The following is a 20436-nucleotide window of genomic DNA, read 5'->3' as shown; positions in this document are numbered from 1 at the left end:
ATGTTCATTTAAGAAAATACTAGTAGTGATGTATTATTTTTAAGTATACAGCTAATATGTTTAGAGTTGTTTAAAATTTATTTTGAGAGAAATGCATTTTCACTATTGCTGTAGATGAGTATCTACATAAGACTGTTAAACTGATTGTTGTTTTATATCAAACAACTTTTATAATACTTATTTTTATTGTTATAAGATTTTATACATTTTAAGGAATATGACAAAAAAGATATTGTAGGTATTGAAGGGGGTCTATGGCAGGAGCAGTGGTACAAAAGGGAAAGAAGAATGATTCAAGTCTATTTAATTAAAATATGTTTTTAAATGTTAACAAATTCAGATAAATTAAAATCATGTAACTTTTCTCATCATAATGCAATAAAAGTTTAGAAAAAAATACTCAATAAAATCCTCGAAAATCAAATCTAAGAACATCAAAATGATCATTCACTACAATCAAGTATGCTTCATGCCAGGGATGCAGGGATGGTTCAATATACACAGAAATCCTTCAATGTAATCCACTATACACACAAACTAAAGAGTAAAAACACATGAACATTTCATTAGATGTTGAAAATCCTTTGACAACATCCCATTCATATTAAAAATATTGGAGAAATCAGGAAGTCAAGTCCACACCTAAACATAATAAAAGTAATATACAGCAAACCAGTAGCCAACCTCAAACTAAATAGATAGAAACTTGAAGCAATCCCACAAAATTCAGTGACAAGACAAGGCTGCTCTCTCTCCTTCTATGTATTCAATATAGAACTTGAAGTTCTAGCTAGAGCAATTAGATAACAAAAGGAGATCAAAGCGATACAAATTGAAAAGAAACAATTCAAGATATCACTATTTGCAGATTATGATAGTATACATAAGCGATCCCATAAATTCTACCAGAGAACTCCTACAGCTGATAAACAACTTCATCAAAGTGGCTGGATAAAATATTAACTCAAACACATTGGTAGCCTTCTTCCACTCAATGAATAAGTGGGCTTAGAGACAAAGCACAGAAAAGATACCCTTCATAATAGTCACAAAGAATATAAAATATTTTAGTGTCACTCTAACCAAGCAAGTGGTAGATTTGTATGACAAGAACTTCACGTCTCTGAGGGGAGAGTGGGTAAGTGTGTAGAGGAGCACCCTCATAGAGGTAAAGGGGAAGGGAGAGAGGGGAGATTGAATGGAGCTTTGTTGAAGGGTAGCCAGGACGGGAGATATCATTTGAAATGCAAATACATAAAATGATTAATAAAAAAGAAGACAGCTTGTATTTATTGAACAACTACTTGGTTCAGTTATTATTCTTGTAGTATGATAACAATTTTGGAAAATTCCAAGTGAGATTACATAACTCTCTCAAAAGAAGAAAAATTCTGGGTTTAATCTAAGCCCCAGAACAATGAATTGCATGAATTTTTGACTCTCTCTCTCTCTCTGTCTGTCTCTCTGTCTCTGTCTCTGTCTCTCTGTCTGTCTCTGTCTCTGTCTCTCTCTCTCTCTGTCTCTGTCTCTGTCTCTGTCTCTCTGTCTGTCTCTGTCTCTGTCTCTGTCTGTCTGTCTGTCTGTCTGTCTGTCTCTCTCTCTCTCTCTCTCTCTCTCTTTTCATCTAAAGGTAAAGGTCATGTTTGCAACCAATAAAAGCTAATACTTACTCTGCTTATGTGCTAGACAGGAGAACGAGCTGACAATTTATTCATCATATTCTCAGAATAACTGTTTGATGTAAAAGCTACTATTACTACCATTTTGTAGTTGAGAACAAAAAAATCTCCTATGTTCAAATTCATACTGTAACTATTATGGTATCACACACAGGAGGGTGATCAAGAGTCTCTGCTTCTAAACACTGAGCTATCTTTGTTCCTTTTCAGGTTTATGATGAAGAGAGCAGCCCAGCTGCAAGTAAAACACAAACTTGGAATATACCTAAAAGAAGTAAAAGTTTCCTAGATACCTCCTGTGTGATGGTTATTCTTGGTTTCAACTTGACTACATCTGGAATTAACTAAATGGGTACACCTTTGAAATACTTTTCTTAATTAAATAATTTGAAGTGAGAAGACCTATCTTTAATTTGAATTACTTGAGGTAGGAAGACCCAGCTAATTAAAATTAAAGATTAATATCTATAATTTTATTTAAAAATAAAGATTAAAATCTGGGCCATAAGTACTGGTGTCCCCCTAAATAAAGAGCATGGAAAAAGGAAGCTTGCTCTCTCTTTGTCTGCTTGTACTCATTCTTGTCAGCAAGTTCATTCCTTTACTTGTATTGTAGATTCTTCAAGATTCCAGTGTGTATTGATGACCAGCTGAGTGAGAGATTCAGCCTTGTGGACTGAACAAATACTGGATTCTTGGACTTTCTATTGGTAAAAAGTCATTGTTGAACTAGCCTGTAACACACTTCAATAAATCAATCTCTCTTCCCCCACCCCACTCTCACTCTCTGTGTTTTCATTCTAACAGCTTTGTTCCTCTAGAGAACCTTGACTAATATACCCTATTACTTGGGTTATGAGAAAAGTTTTATAGTCCATTGAGTAGCAATAAAATTTTCATCCTCATTAAATTTCTTATTAGGAAGAAAAAGGAAATATTAGATTATAAGGTATTTTTTCTATTTTATGCCTACAATGCTTCTATATTATCAATGTTTTTTCTCTCTTCCTTTTACTCATGCATATTCTATTGTAAAAGACTTTTGAGTTAGCATGTTCTCTAGCTCAGTCTCTGATCTTGCCTTCGAGTTATGCATAGTAATGATTCTGTCTTCTGGGATTTTTTTATTGGTTATTTTATTTATTTATATCTTAAATTTTGTTCCCTTTCCAGTTTCCCCTTCACAAACCTCCATCCCTTCCCCTCCCCCTACCTCTAGGAGTAGACTCCTCCACCCACTCACTTATCCACTCTCACCTCAATGCCCTAGCATATCCCTACCCTTCACAGGATCAAGGAGCTTCCCTCCCATTGATGTCAGATAAGGCAATCCTCTGCTACATAATGCTGCTGGAGCCATGGGTCCCTCTATGTGTACTCTTTGGTTGGTGGTTTAGTCCCTGGGAACTCAGGGCGTCTGGTTAGTTGCTATTTTGTTCTTCCTATGGGGTTGCAATTCCCTTCAGCTCATTCAGTCCTTCCCCTAACTCAGTAACCAGAAGTTGGATACAACCCAGATGTCCCTCAACAGAGGAATGGATACAGGAAATGTGGTACATTTACACTGGAGCACTACTCAGCTATTAAAAACAATGACTTCGTGAAATTCACAGGCAAATGAATGCAACTACAAAATATGAGTGAGGTAACCCAATCACAAAAGAACACACATTGTATCCACTCACTGATAAGTGGATATTAGCCCAAAAGCTCAGAATAGCCTCAATACAACTGACAGATCATATGAAGCTCAAGAAGGAAGATTAAAAAACTTCAGTCCTACTTAGAAGGGGGAACAAAACAATCACAGAAGGTAAAAGGAGGGAGGGATTTGGGTGGTAGAGAGGAGGGGGAGGGAAAAAGGGGGCAGTATCAGGTGTGGGAGGAGATGGGGGAGAAGTACAGAGGGTCAGGCAATTGAACTGAGGTGTGTAGCAGTGGGGTATGGGGAACTGGGGTAGCTACTAGAAAGTCCCAGATGGCAGGGAAACAAGGTGTTCCTAGGACCCAACTGGGATGATGTTAGCTGAACTACTCAAGAAAGGGGAGAGAGAACCTGTACAGACCACATCCACTGGTTATGAATGGCCCCAGTTGAGGAGTGGGACCACCCATCCATCTCAAAAAAATTAACTCAGAATTGTTCCTGTCTAAAGGAAATTCAGGGACAAAGAGTGGAGCACAGACTGAAGGAAAAGCCACGCAGAGACAGCCCCAATCTAATCATTTCCATCTGCAAACACCAGACCTATTGCTGATTCCAAGAAGCGCTTGCTGACTAGAGCCTGGTATGGCTATTCACTGAGAGATCTTGCCAGCCCTTGACCAATACAGACATGGATGCTAGCAGCCAACCATCAGACTTTGATGTCTTAATAAGTAAATTATTGTAAAATACCATGATGATAGCGTGTGCTGTGAGCACCAGAATTGAATCTTCATTTTTCAACATAGTGATTCTCTTTCCTTGTATAGCTGTAGAAGTGGTGTTGCTGGGAATATGAAGTTCTTGTTTAAAGTTTTTATTTATGACTTTTTGATGTTTAGTTTTTTCTCATAAAAAGAGAAATTTCCCCTTTCTCTACAGATATTTTTAAACATGTCTTTCTCAATGTCCCTCTTGATTACATTTTAAAATCTCTCCCTAACCTTTGCCCTGAGTCTCTTCATGACCACAGTGCTTTTCAACACTTCCTACCATTGTTCACAAAATGATTCAAATTCATACTCTAGGTTGGGTTTCTTCCTCAGTATAGAAGGTACTCCCTTGGCTCTATTATTATTATTATTATTATTATTATTATTATTATTATTATTATTATTTCAATTTCTTCTCTATAAATACTTTCAAGCACCTTTGTAGCATCAGTATAATGCCTCCAAGGTCTAATCCAAGCTGACCCTTGTATAAAACTAATTCTGAAGTATTTATAAAGTTCCTGATTACCAAATCCTTTTCTCTAATCATTCACACCACAAGTACTGGACCAAGGGATTCCAAAATATCTTAGCTATTTAAAAAAAAATCAATAATCAACAGAAAGACCTCACAAGGTGTTTTACTTTTGTTCTCTTCCTATTAAAATGTATCAACTGTACTAGTGAAAACTTTTTTTAAAAAATTAAGAATAGATGGAAGTACAGACATGCAACTAGCACCACCACACCAGCAAAATGCTATTTCCTTTAAGGGAAATGATGTACAAGATAATGTGATCCTAACATCGAATTGACTTGGAAGCTTCCTCTTCTCTCAATAACAGCATAACACCTGGCTGCACATACGTTATGATTTCCTGGGAAATCCTCCACTATCAGCAGGATAAACATGAGGATATTTCAGCAAGAAAAAATTGGTGGTACTCCACAGTGTAGGAAATTGATTTAGCATATGCCTAATAAATATTAAGTTTAAACTGTAGTATGTTACCATGGCACTAGCCTCATGTATCTCAAAGTGTGTAGGGTTCTGTCTTCTCACAATGACCTAAGCACATAAAAGTTTCTGTGAAGTGTACCCATGCAATCCTATGACAGTACCTCTTCAGAAGGCAATAACAGTTAATCAAGGGAACTGCTAACACCAAATGCAGGTGGCCCAATTTCAATTAATGGTTCTTTTAACTCTGTAAATGTTTAGGGTATTCTAAAAGTAAGAAAAATTTTAAAAAATTAAATGCCACCAGAATAGACGAAATGACTGCTGGGACCTCTAATTTAAAGTGAGTGTCATAGACTTTAAGAATCAGCTGTAACTTTGGGCTTTTCAGAAATACAGAATGCTAAGGCACTGCCACACCTGCTAGGTTATAGTTTTTTAGTATGTAAAATTTGTAAACATTCAATAATGCATCTTGGTTTAGTTTGCCTAAAGCCTGAGTATTGTTATTAAAACACCCAGAATCTAACCAGAAATCTATTAGAGTGCTTAATTGCTATTGATGTCTTATAGTCTAAGACACTGAAATTCAAGCAGCATGCGATTACAAGGTTCACAGCAAGTGATGCCATTGATATAATAATGTGTGTTCACTGTTTTCTACAATATACTTAATTTAAACAATTTTAGTACAGGAAGAAATGTGAGGTGCTATAATACAGAGCTAAACAGTTTATTCTCTGTAAAAATATTCAGAGAGATATTTGTAATAATAACATTTTAATAGACTTTAGGGATTTATAAAATAATTTACTAGTCTAATCTTTTGAAGAGATTATAAAATGTTTTGAGATATGCATTTTAATACTGAATGACATTACGTTTTCAGAAGTAATTTTCAAGTGTGTATGTTTAAATGTTACCTGTTTTTTTTCCTGACACAGAAACTGATATTCAGCATGTGGTTTCACAGACTCAGTTTATAAGTATATGGCAGAGTTAAAAAAGAAAAGATGACCTCCTTCACCTGTGTATGATTTTATCCACATAAAATTAAGTATACTGGACAAGCAGACATTTGTGTGTATTTGCTGCACGCACTTGTCTACCCCAGTAGGTCTACAGTAGCAGGGTTAAAACCTGATAATGGACAAGAGGCATTATGACTCCAAAGGGAGTCTGTCTCCTGAGCTAGCCTAGTCGCTGACATCTGCTAACTCAGACACGTTCCAGATTGATCTCTGCTAAGTGTGTGAAGAGATCTGTGTGCTTTCTTTATTCAGGCATAAAGGTGCCCTAAGAAATATTTCATTATAGCTAACACTGAGATTGAACATTATTTCCTGGCCTTCACAGTGCTTCAATAATCCTATTAGATTTCCTAGTTGTAATTAGCTGGGAATTTTTACTAAGAAGCTGTCTTACCAGACGGGGCATCTCAAGAGTCAGAAACAACAGTTAGGCACTTATTATCAGAAAAGTCTCACACAGAAAGAAAAACTGTTTTACTGCCAGTGAGAAGTTAGAAGTTGTAGGGCTTCCCCCACTAATTGTTTATGTTATAGCCAAGGAGTGCTGAAATATAACCTTCAGCTACTTGCTTCAGACAGACCCTGAGAGTTTATCTTGGGGCTGCCAGAACAACCCAGCCCAAGAAGAAGGACACCACTGCTCCTCCGCCTTGCACTTGGCAGCTTGTTCTCACTGACCTTGATGTAGCCATCTCCTGCCTATGTGACTTTTGTAGTATGCCCTGTTTTCTGTATATCATATAAGCCTGATTTCTACTTTGTACAAATGACACTCAGTTACAGCACTCCCTTGTGTCTGTTTCTTTTTGTCATTTCTTCGCCAATGCCTTGTCTACCTGACTAGGACCCTGTTCCCCCACGGGTTGAGGGAGGCCCGGACTGGCCGGTCCGTGGCATGTATTCATTAGATGATGGTAATTCATAGATTAACTTTCATATAGCTATTGGTGATTGGTGTAGTCTGACTTGCATATTATTTCTCTGCCAGTTTATTTTATTTTTTTGTATTGTGTACTTCTCTTGTGTTGAAAGAAATGGGATTAAGTGCAAATTCCTACACAGAATATTGAAAGTTACCTGTACAGAGTATCATATCATACATGGAATGTAGATACTTCTGTCCTGGAGGAAGGCTTACATATCCTTTTCTGGAGGCTGAGTAGGAATGTCTGGAAGTCATGTGACTTGTTAATTTTAAAACTGTACAAACTAAATGACTGGGTTAAAAGATATATATATATATATATATACACACACACAAATATATGATATAAGATTATATATGTGATGTATATAATATAGTATATATGTTATATATTTATAATTTATATTTTAATTTATAATATCTATATAATTTAAATTATATACATATGATTTAAATATAATATAAGTTGTAAATTTATAATTTATATATTTGTATACAATTTACGTATATATAATTATATATTATATAACATTATAATATACACACTATACTATTATATATTGTATATAATATGTAATTTACACATACATATACACACAGACATATATGTATATGCAGTTTCCGACTTCCAGCTGAGTGGCATAGTTCAGTCACCTGAGTCGTCTCTGATGTCTTCTCCCATCAGGCAGGGAACCATGCATTCAACTGTTTCACAATAACTAAGGAATTAGCTCTACTCTTGATTGAAACCAGGAATATTTCATCTAAAGAAACCTCAGGGCTGGAAGTATCTAAAACAGAAAGTATAGACAGAAACAGAGGGTAAAGAAGGACCTGGAATAGAGACCTGCACAAAAGGTTATTGATGAAGTGCAGTAGCTCAGTGGGAACAGCAAGTGTAACAGAAGTAGAAGACAACTTTCCAACAAAATTTCAGGAAAGAAAAACGACCTGTGCTTTGGAATGTTGTAGATAGTAATTGGTAAGTATATGTAATCAGAGATGGGCTCTCAGTGTGATCAGCCTGAGTTCTGAGGAAGCTGAAGCAGGTAGTGTTCACAGGAGCATCTTCTGTGGAGAGTCTACTCTCTTTCACATGTATATGTGAAACCAGTAACGGATGTAACTTGTTTTTCCACACACGCATTCTGGGACTGCTTACCCAAAATACACTTTTTTTAGTAAGGTAAATCGAGGCCTAATTATTCTCCTGCTTGTATTATCACTGGTAAAGACCCCCAGTGAACATTTCCTATGAAGTCTGAACTTGCAGTCCTATCAGGGATGAAATTTACAGTTGTCTTTCTCTCCTTTTTACAAAGTGCTATGTCTGTGGCTCAACTTTTTATTCAATTATCTTAAGAGGTAGTTATCCTCTCTTTTATTATGCATAGGTTAACAAAAAGCTCTGTAAATGAATAAATAATATTAATTTTATATGAACAAAATCAAGGATATTTACAAATGCAGATTTGGCTTCATTTCTTTGTTTTCTGAGACAGTGTCCCACTATATAACCATGGAACTAGATATGTGGACAAAGGCGGGTGGAAACTCACAGAGATCTGCCTGCTACTGCATCCAGAGTACGAGGTTTAAAGTTGGGCATCACTAGCCCACATGTGGATCTGAAATGTCTCCTGTCATGACAAAGGATAAACATCTAATGATGTTGCTGAAAGAGCATTCAAAGGACAGCCATTTGGTTCTGTCCTCTGATGCTGGTTTCATTGCCATTAGGATAAGGGATAGGCAAAAAAGACTCTTTAAAAATCACAGAAAGTGCAGAGTCCATGAATGTTTTTAGATTTCTTTCACTTTATGGTATTTTTCTGTTTTATCTGGAGAGTGGAGATATCTGAGGAAGGTATCTACTAGAAATGAGATCTGTGCTCTCCTCAGGATGCTCAACCATGCACCTAAAATGTGATGTGACTTTTGGTTTATAATTTCAGACACTAAAATAACCTATGACTAGTATTTATGTATTTACTTTTCAGAGTAAGAAGCAAAAAGTAGGATGAGTAAACATTATGCTTACAGGAACTCTTACACCACATAGCAGTTCATGTGACCTTGTGCAGCTGTGCACATAGTTGGATCTGGAGTACCTCCAGAGAATCCTGAAAGGAAATGATTTTTCCCAAGAGATTCACGATACCCAACTGCTCCTTATATACCAAGAAATATGGAATCACCTTAATTTAGTGTAAATTACAGGCTCTTCTCAGGGGGGAGGCTGATTGGGAGGCCAAGGCATAAACTTTCCACAATGGACAGAACAGGAGTATGTAACGGTAAAGCAACAAATGTAGGCTCACCTAACCCTCAGACCCAAAGGGAAGTACTGTCTTTACTTTGACTACCTTTGGTAACATCCAGAAATGTTACAGGCTTAACAGCAGCAACTATTCTATCGTGCCTGTACAACAGCATTCAATTTCCATTACCGCGATGAGACACACTGATGAGGAAGCACCATACTGCATACACTAAATATTTACATTTTACAGAGGCATGGCATAAAGCTTGACATCTGAGAGCCAGCTATGAGTGAGGTTTGGAAACTGTATAAAATTTTGGAATGAGAGTTCGGGGTTAAGTAGGAAGACAACAGGAAAGGATAAAAGAGTTATCAGCAATATCCAGAGTGCGCACAGCATGAAATGGGGTCAAACACAAACATAATAGAATTTATAATGTAGTTTGAGACCCAGCATTGTGATATCGACTTGTATTCCCACCATGACTTATACACACAAGCAACTAGAAAGAGTTCCTGTATGCAAAAAGGACAATTCAGAATGGAAGACAAGCTTCCACACACACAATACTTCCTAAATGTCTACGTTTTCAAAATACTTAATAACAAACTGGTCCATTTTATTGCTCCCCACAAGAAAAAGATGCCTTGAGCAAATCTATAAACTTATGAACAATTGCAGGTATTTCCAAACCCTCACTGAAATGGACTTATGGGCTTCACAATCCTCATTAAGCAAGAAGGCCTTGGGTAGAACAGACTCCTCTGTAGCTGATGCAGAACACTTGCACAGTAAAAGATTTTTAACAAATGCACGAGAATGCATCCAGAATTTTTACATAAAAATCATGACTTTATATGTAACTCTCTTTATATCTTCAGGATTGGATTCTGGCCCCAAAATTGTTAAAAATAAATCTTGAGCTTTCAGTTAATTTTAATATTTGGATATTAGTATACATATTGGAGAAACTAATATAACTACTAAAAATGTACATGTCATCACATTTAGTAAAAGATACATGTGATCTTTTAAAATATTTGTAGCTATCTATCTACTGTCTATCATCTATCAATCCATCAATCTATCTGTCTATTATCTATCACATTAGTAGTGTAACTGAAGATATTCATGTTTTATGTTTTACATAGAAGCAACATGGCCTCAAAATTCATTTAGCTAACTGGGATAGGGGTTTGAGGAGGGGAAACTGGGAAAAGGGGATAACATTTGAAATGTAAATATATAAAATATCCAACAAAACAAAACAAAACAAAAACCACTGTCCTCTATGAATTTTTGAAGTGATAACTCTAAGGACACTGATCTACAGAGGCTAATCACAGGTCATAGAAGATGTAACATTCCAGAGGGGAGAGGCCAAGCCTCAGTATGGACGTATGCCAGAAAAACTTCAGGGATGTGGCACAGATAAGCCCTTCTGAGTGTCCCTTAATCAGTTATGACATCGTGTTCTTTATTTAATCACATTTACACAGAGTTGTTTATTCTCTATTGAAATTGCTCATAAACAATGACCATTTTCTCCAGCCATTTGGAGCTTCATGTCTGACGGGTCCAGATGTTTTCTTAGGGCTCTGGGGACTGTTGATTAGAGGGCACAAATCAAAGGCAAAAAGAGCATATGTCACAATGTGCCAGGATCATGTGCTACATACAAATACCAGTTGACACAATCAGTACATTTCCTCTGATTCTAACGCTCAGAGTAAGTGCAGCACTGAACTCCATCATTTCTCTGTTCTCAATAAAAATCACTTCACTTCCACACTTAGTAAAATATTTATATCAGTAAAAGTAACATTCAAATTTTCATTTAAGGTGATCATTAGAGTTAAAATGTGTTAAGAAGTAAATATTATATATAATTAATCTTATTTTGCTGACATATTATTATACCTACTTATAAAAGCCTAAATGTTTATCCCAGTACTGCAGGTGATAAAGCAGATAGATAAAGAACACAAGTCAAGGGCCTTTATTCTCTGTGTCTGGATGAGAATGAACAGGCTAATTTGATTTTGGTGCTGTAAGGAATTCTCATGAACTTAATTACTCAGACAAAATGTTCTATAGTTTTCAAGATAATAATTATGAAATGAATGCCATGAGGTTAACTCAAGGAAACTGGGGAAATCACTCCCTTATCCTTTATTTTTCAAATTCTATGAGCACATATGCTCCTCTTTTGACTTTCTTGCTTCATTGGTAAAAAGACCAAAGTATTTAAATCAGTGATAACAAACCTAATCTGTCCCTGTGAAGATCTGTAATTTAGTCACATCTGCAAAGTCTCCTGTGATAGAAGATAATGTTCATGAAGACCAGGAATTCAGAACTGAGAATCCCCAAGGGTAGACAGTCATCTCTTCACATTCTCAGTGGATTCAGATTTCTGAAGTTCAGATGTTGATTAGATAGACCTGGGATTGAATGTGTCAGTAAACTTTTGCTAAGATTGCAAGGTCACCAGTAAAATGTATGGGTCGAAAATTTCTCAAAATATCCTCTATTTTATGGAAATCTAGCAAAGACAATTCATCTAAATTCTTAACAACAATAATGACCTACAGGAGCTTTAACTATATTAGAATCAAATCTTCCTTTGACAACAAGTGGACCTATAGTCTTTAATTGAGATGTAAGAATATAGAGGAAACTCAAACTCAGCCAAGACCAATTCTTCATTAGACAGTCTAGCAATTACAATTAGTTCAAGAAATATTTTTGGCGCTGAGATGTTGGGCCAGCATTTTGGAGCGGAAACAGGAAAGATGTTTACCTTAAACAACAAGTCTTTCTTCCCATAACGGAGCTCTTTCAGCTGGGCTTGGATTTTTTTAGACTGTAAAAGTAGAGATATGCATTAGTGCTTATGTTCACTTGTATTCTCAATCCTGAAGTTTTGAATTTTTTCACATTGCACAGGAATAAATATTTCAGCCTAGTGAAATGGAATCCTATAATTTGGATAATCAACAGAGAAGACTAAACTTAGTTTTGGCATCAGCCATGCAGATATCTAGGTCAGGAAGCAAGAATTCATGGTCTGTTCAAAAATGTATGTTTTCAAAGATGTTACTTAAATAAACTTTCTGTCTTCTACTCTATACCAGACATACAAAATATCTGTAATTAAGGCATGGTAAACAAACTAATTTTAAATGGCAAATGCATTGTGATGTGTAAATGCAGTTGTCTCTGTTTTTATTTAATTATTATTTTAAGATCAGTGATAGGTAAGTATAAATGGATGGCCAGGTTTAAATTCTCTGTATTTCCAATGGAGATCATCAAACAAATGTACAGAATGCCAAATTCTATGATTCAACTGGGTTGCAGAGATAAGCACATTTAGCAGGGTCATTATAAATATAAAAATGTTAAACAAACTCAATTGCTCCAAGTGACACATTGCTTCTTAAAACTAAAATTAAATAGACATATTGCATTTATCTGTATTGTGATAATTCATCTTTAAGCCAGAGAAGAAAACTATGTATGCAGTTACCAATATTAAATGTGAGTACTTCAGTTCACTGAGTTTCTATTATTGAAATAATGCATCCTCATATTTCAGATGGGGAGAAACGTCCACATGGGCATATACACCCATGAACATATACAAATGAGCATGGGTAAATGTACAAAACATACGAATAGTCATTATTTTCTTACATACATCCTAAACTCAAAATAACGTGAAGATTAACATGCTGTATGACCTGAAATTATGTGAAAATTTGTGATCTGGTTCAGGACAGCATTACTTATGGACTCACTGCAACTATGATAGCATAAACAAATCCTTTTGAACCCCAGACCTAATTCCAGGATGGAGAGGAAAATTAGTCTTTCCTAGGAGTGAGCCCTCAAATTGGTTATCCAATGCCAAGTTGTTCGCCCTAAAAACATATACATGCAGACAGCACTCAACAGGCTCAAAGGACTGTATTTATATATTTTATATGCTTATGTAAAAATAATGATAAAAAGCATAGACTGTGAATTGGAGAGGGAGCAGAGCTCAGGAGCACTGGAAAAACATGAGGGAGGAAAGGAAAAGGGAAGTGATGTGAATAGATTGTAAATAAATGAAAAGAACATGTCTTTAAAAGGAAGTTGGTAACAGGGCTAACTGTGTGAAGTTATGTTGTTTGCTTGTTTGTTTATAAAAGTATTTCATGCCTATCAAAAGTTATCCTTTCTTCATTAGAGGCAGTGAGTGTGAAACGTCCTATGTTAAGAAGAACTAAGTTTACTAGTGAGAACATAGGATTGTCAGTGGCTCTTAATAAAGAACATTTACATGTGACTCTTCAACCTCTGGAACCTTTACTTTGGAATTGATAGGTCCTACAACGTTCTCTTTCAAGGCTTCTCAAGTGTTCCAAAATAATGAATACAGGTTCAGAGACTAGCTTCAGACTAAATTGTCTTCTATGATGACTCTGATTTACATGGCTGTAAGTACTTATGCCACTCATTTAGTAAAGGACAATCCTATCTCCGTCTGATAGTCAGGACTCTTAGCTAAGCTAAAGAATCTTGCACAGAAGCAGATTTCCTTTTACATAGTGTTGATAAGCGTTGGTGGGACCATAACTGCACATCATATGTATTTCTATGACCTGTCCAATGCCATCTTCATTCTGCCTGATAATTGGTGCTTTATTTCTCAGAAATGACAAAGGACTAATTTTAACCATTTGTGATATCCATTTACAACCTATTTTACATAGAACTATGGATTTAATCTTTTCATTATAACCATCAATATTTAAAGTGCTTCTTGATAATGATTTTAGTAGATAAAACTGGAATTAAATCGAGATTTTTCCCCATATTTTTCTGCATTTAGTAACCACATCATGGTAGTTTTCTTGGACTTTGTTATCATGAAGATAACATGAATTGTTTATACTCTCATGTCATCTGCATTTCACAGCCCAGACATAATTATCAGTACATGAATAAGCAAAATCCTTTCTGAGGTTTTTACAAAGATTATACAAAAACATATACATCTGAAGAAATCTATCTATTGTGAAGTGCATGCTAATTTGACCCATATAACATACTGTTTTAGCTGGTTAGCAATATTTAAGTTCACTAAATAATCAAAAGAAAGAAGCTTCTAACAAATGATATAACATTTGGTATCACAGTAACTTTACTGTTATTACATAGATAATTGGTCCCCAATGAAGGAGCTAGAGAAAGGATCCAAGGAGCTGAAGGGTTTGCAGCCCCTTAGGATGAACAACAATATGAACTAACTGGTACTCTCAGAGGTCCCAGGGACTAAAACACCAACCAAAGAGTCCACATGGGGGGACTCAGGGCTCCAGCAGCATATGTATAGCAGAGGATGGCCTAGTCGGTTATCAATGGGAGGAGAGGCCCTTGGCCCTGCCAAGGCTCTATGCCCCAGTATAGGGGAATGCCAGATGGGCGGGGTGGAGAGCAGGGGAAAGGGGGAGGGAACAGGAGTTTGTTTTTGTTTTTGTTTATTTTATTTTATTTTATTTTTTGGAGGAGAACCTGGGAAAGGAGATATTATAAATAAAGAAAACATATAATAAAAAAAAGTTAAAAATTTTCAGATCATGAAGATCATAGAGTCTGCATGTGCATGGGCTAATTAAAACTGGGAATAATAAGAACAGCTAGAAGAAAATGATGGGGAGGTTGTAGGCAGCCATGAAGGAACATTTTAGCTCCTTAGTCTCATTTAGGAGACAACTGTCTAATCTGAGATTCCATCTTACAGATTTATGTTCAAATAGCTTTCCTTTTATGAAATAATAGCGGCAGTGATGGCAGATGGTGTTGATAGTATTTTCTGTTTTTAATGTTTGTTATACAACTGTTTCCTCTGAATTGAAACAGCTCTTAGAGGGAGGAGGGAGGCTCCCAAGACTGGGGAAGCTAATGATTGTTCACCAGGCTCAGGAATCCCAGGACTTCAGAAGATTCTTGGCAGCCTCAGTAAAGTCATATAAACAGCAGTAATTGCTGGGTGGAAGGGAATCTTTAAGCCACTAAGCTGTCTTCAATATGCATCGTGGCCAGAGATGTAGCTTTCTCTAGGTGTTGCTTTGCTCTGGTGAGGATTTTAGTGATGCCGCCACTTTTATTCATTCTGTTTCTAGTGCCCTATGTGCAGTGAATACACATTTGTTCATATCTCTCCAGGAAAAGTCATAGCACATGCTCTTCTATGCCAAATCACAGCGCCTTTCATTCCCGCGTGGGTCTAGTGTTGAGAGTCGGTGACTCAGATGGTGAGCTCCTTTCAGCTTCTTTTCAGTCAAGAAGATTGTCATTTTCTTTTGAATAATGATGATGAATCAAATAATAAAATTTTGCACAAAATTTTTGTTATTTGCACAAAACAGTATTGCTTTAAAATACTGTTGTGATAGTGTAAACATTTCCCTTGTTACCCAGAATATTAAGCTCTACTATTGTTCTATAAATATTTAACAAGCTATGGAAAAATGAATAAATTATGTGAACTTACTGCATTTCAACTATTAAGGAAATAATATAAGGAACGTAGCAATGAACAAATGATATTTAATTTTCAATGAGCTGAGGGAAACTATAAACATTCTTGAATGAACAGGGTAAACTACAAATGTAGGGATTATTTAATTTTACTATTTAATTTTCTAAACACAAGCGATGTCTCTAGTGATCCCTTCTCTCATGAACTTGAATTTTGTGGGGATCCTAGCAAAATATTCATTGTTGTATAGTGTAGCTTTTTACCCAGATATTATTTATTTTTGTGTTTCTTGAGATAGAGTCTTACATGGCTCAGGCCTCCATCAAAATCACTATCCTAGCTGACAATGACCCTAGGTGACCAGAAAGGGATTCAGGACAAAGGGGAGGTGAGGTAATATCGTACTTAGACAATGATGGATCTGTTTGAGCAGTTTACAGCCACTCTTAGTAAGCTTTCTTCCTTCATAGGCATCAGGTCTTCCTGGAATGGAAAAGCCTACACGTCTATTCCTTATCATTCATGGGATTTTTTCATGTGCAATTTGTCTTTATACATGTTTTCTAAGTGCACCTGGGACACAGAGATTCTTGTCTCTTCTCTTTTAATTATACTTACTTGTAAACTTCAACATTACTCTACTACTATCTTTAATAATCCCTATTAGTTTTGGTTCTAATCTTAGGATCAGGTCAGAACTAGATAAACTGACTACTGTGGTTAGATATATATTACTCAGAATAATGTTTGTAGCTCTTTGAGTAATATATGATACAATCTTGCTGCATAGAAATACCAACCAAACAAACGAACAAACAACACACAAAAAACCAAACAGATGTATTTGTTTGATAAGGTAAAATTAATCCCAGAAACTTTTTTGGTAGATATCACAAAGCATAAGAAAATTATGTGGGCATCTAGTAGTGTTCTATTGGGGGAGATTTGATCAATACAATTGAGATAGGAGTTAGAAAATCATCTTATGAACATTTCATTGCATGCACTTTTATTTTTTTCATTTGTGCAATGTTGGGATAATTAGATACATATAAAAATACAATGTAAATTACTTTCTATTCAGAATTTTCATTTGTGTTAGAGAAAAACCTATTAGCTCTTTAGATTATGTAAGATTTAATTTAATATTAAGTCATTAAACTTATAAAAAGATCATATTTACTCACCTCTTCTGCATGAATCCCACACAGCTTGCTTCCTGACAATAATTTGTTTTTCAAACTTTTATTCTGAGGAAAAGAAAGGGAATTTTACAGAAAAAGTGGTCAGTTATTAAGAATTCTTTTAGTGAATTATGCCATATCATTCTAGGTTTGATTCATAGATTAAAGGTATATGTTATCTAAAGAATTTGTAGGAGTGTATTATTCATTCTAAAACCACTTTTCAATTAAAAATTTCATGAATAAATATTAGGATCGTCACTCAAAACAATACAACTTTGGCTAATGATATAGCCAAATAGGTCAAGGTACTTGTCACCCAGTGTGGTGACTTAAGATTGATCAGAAGACCCACATGACGGAAGGAGAAAACTGGCTCCCCAAAGTTGTCTTCTGATCTGTACAGGGATACCATGACACATGTACACAGGCACATGCATGTGTTTACACATGCATGCATGTGCATGGATGCATACACACAATGGGCATATATGAAAATGTAAAGAAAAAATTAAAACCTTTCTCTTTACTTATACTTCTTTATTTCTACAGGTAGTTTTATAAAATAATCTCTGCTTTACATCAGCACTCCATGGTATCTTCTGCAAGCATCTCTTCTATGGCACCTGCAGAAGAGACACCTTCTTCTCTATTACAATAAAGCCACTCACTCAACAAAGCATCTGTATTACCCCTGAAGACCAGTTTTAGAATATCATAACTTATGGATAGGTTTCTCATATAAAGTTTCTTCATGTTTAAATGCTAGTTCTGATGCCAGACCTCAGAAATGACCGTGTTAACCTCATAAATCTTCAAACATTGGCAGACACTGGTAGGTAAATATTTGTTTCTCTGACTCTTCCTGGTCATATGAAAACAACCAGAGTTGTGTGTCACTGGTTGTGATGTAGACTGAGCATGGGGCTGGAGCATCCTAGTGGACTGCTGTACCATCGAGATATAGGCCTCACAACCATTCACTTCCATCCGAAATGTGTAGAGAAATCGATATGAAAATGAAATATTACTACTCCCCTCTCTAAATTTTAATCTTATTGTCTTTCTTCCTTTGAGGATTCATTTGACAGTTCACTAAAAGGTCAGTTTCAGTTTTTTTTTTCCTCATGTTCTTACCTTCTCACTCCTCAGAACAAAATCCAAAATACAACACAAGAGCCTCATTGTTTTCCACTGAAAATCTCACAGAGATTAGAAACTGTAAACATGGCAGCTTTCAAAGCACAGAGATTCTGATACTTTCATATTAGTCTTTATTCTTTCTTAATGAGCATTCCTGCTATAGTCAAGTTAGGCTGTTACTTCCTAATCCAGACAGCCCGACAGGCCAGTTGTCTTAGTGCATAAACTGCTACTTTGTGCTGTGTCTACACTCATTTCAATTTCTGTTAGTGTTTATGAAATTTTCTTCTTACACATAGTGAGAACAACCTTCATTCCAATTGCTTGTACCAAAAGGCAAGGAGAGAGAAAGAGAAAGTGAGAGGAATGGGGGGTGGGGTGGAGAGAGAAAGAGAGGGAGGAAGGGTGGAAGGGAGGGAGGGAGAGAGGGAGGGAAGGACAGAGAGGGACAGAGACAAAGAGAATACCTACAAGGTAATCATTTTTATTTATAAAATTTTATACAGTTTGTTTGGACTCTGGAGTAACTACAGAAATGAGGAAAATAAAAAGAAAACATTGCCATGTAGGGAAACAGGAAAGCAATAGGGACGGAGACAGCTGGGCAGTGGTGGTGCACACCTTTAATCCCAGCACTTGGGAGGCAGGGGCAGGAGGATTTCTAAGTTTGAGGCCAGCCTGGTCTACAGAGTAACTTCCAAGACAGTCAGGGCTATACAGAGAAACCCTGTCTCAAAAAAAAAAAAAAATAGAGAGAGGGAGACAGATGTACAAATGATATGGTCTGGGCAATGGGAAAATCAGGGTTTTAATTAGGTATGGGGAGAGGGAGGGTAAAATAAAACTAAGGCTTTTTGAAGAGTCTTAAGATATTATACTATTAAGTATTTACCTAAAAACCTATACATGTAAGTCTGTGTATAAAGATACATCAACAGTTTGAATAAAAACTCATTTGGGCTAACAATATTCCCTTCAACAGTAAAAGATTACCTAACAAAAACATCACCATGACGGGATACAGATCTTTAGTTCCTTTATTAAGCATAAACTCGGTTCCTGATTTATCCATCTTATAGGAAAACTGTAGGTATGAGACAAAGCCTGGAAGGAATGTCTTCCAGAGCAAAACAAGACAACAGGACAGGGAAGTTAAGAACAAAATGCTCAAACAATGGAGGTAAAATATATTATTTGCCAGGAAGCATAGAACAAATTTTGAAAGCAGTGGTTCAAAAATACTGTTTGAGCAATCTCTCTACTATTTCTATCTGCTAACTAAAGAATATACAAACAACAGTGGAAAGATAAAATTTGTTCATTATTAATAACCAGGGAAAGAGGTCAACTAACTGCAGATCTTCACTTTTCTGGGTTTTTTTTGTTGTTGTTTTATTTTTTTTTAAAGTCAATCGTCTAGTCTCATCCCCTCTTCTGCAGCAGACCACCTGCTGAACATCTTATATGTTCCCATCTCCGTCTGCATTAGATCACACAAATCTTTCCTTCTTATCTACCCTCCCCAGACACATTACCTTTTTTTCTTGTCCCCAACTAAGCAGGCAATCCATGGGAAGCCACAGAACACCCTGGATAGGAAAGCAGGTGGGCTGATGCAGATCTTCACCTTTCCCTCATGGTCAATTCCCAGTCTTATCACAGCTCAATAGCAGACCCTCTGCTCTGACCTCTCCTAATTATCTATCTCTATTCCCAGAGGACTAAGCAGATCTTGGTTGGGCTTCCTGCTTTCCTGTCTCTTGTTGATTCCCCCTACTCTGGCAGAAATTTCCCACCCCCTCCAGCCAAAATCCATTTCTATGTGTCAGGAACACATTTTACCCGAAACCCCTAGTGGTCTCACCTATTTGAATTCCAAATTTTCTACCAAGTTCTCCTAAAACCAGAGAAAGCAAAACAAAACAAAACAAACCAACCAACCAAACAAACCAAGGAACAAAACACCTACCCAACAACGACAACACTAGATATCAGCATCCAGAATTACAGAATTATTTCTTTCCAATCCATGATACCAGTGTAAAAACACAATCAATATCAGCCAGGATAATATGTCTTCACTAGATACCAACAATTTCACAGTAGTCCTTGGATACTTCAACATGGGTGAAGGACAAAAACAGACAACAACAAAATAGACAAACAACCCCTACACAAAACCAAAACACCTTAAAATAGTCTTTATGAAATAGAGTTTCTTAAAGAAAAAAATGAGTATAACTCTTTTTTTATTAGATGTTTTCTTATTTACAATAAATATCTTCTTTCCCAGGTT

At 36.1% G+C, this 20436-nt stretch overlaps 1 protein-coding gene across 2 annotated transcripts in view; it reads right to left on the bottom strand.

The window, feature by feature from the left end:
• Positions 1 to 20436, bottom strand: part of Luzp2 (leucine zipper protein 2) — a 392186-nt gene that overhangs the window by 89116 nt on the left and 282634 nt on the right. For both annotated transcript variants that reach the window (XM_031386806.1, XM_031386808.1), the window contains exons 6-7: positions 17001 to 17063; positions 12082 to 12144 (exon numbers count right to left, since the gene is read on the bottom strand). In XM_031386806.1, the coding sequence (XP_031242666.1) occupies positions 12082 to 12144; positions 17001 to 17063 (126 nt within the window). The remainder of the gene's footprint in view (positions 1 to 12081; positions 12145 to 17000; positions 17064 to 20436) is intronic.

Source organism: Mastomys coucha, unplaced genomic scaffold, assembly GCF_008632895.1.
Source record: "Mastomys coucha isolate ucsf_1 unplaced genomic scaffold, UCSF_Mcou_1 pScaffold21, whole genome shotgun sequence".
Classification (NCBI taxonomy): Eukaryota; Metazoa; Chordata; class Mammalia; order Rodentia; family Muridae; genus Mastomys; species Mastomys coucha.
Note: the sequence above shows the minus strand (reverse complement) of the source record. Positions and strands in the feature narration are given on the sequence as shown.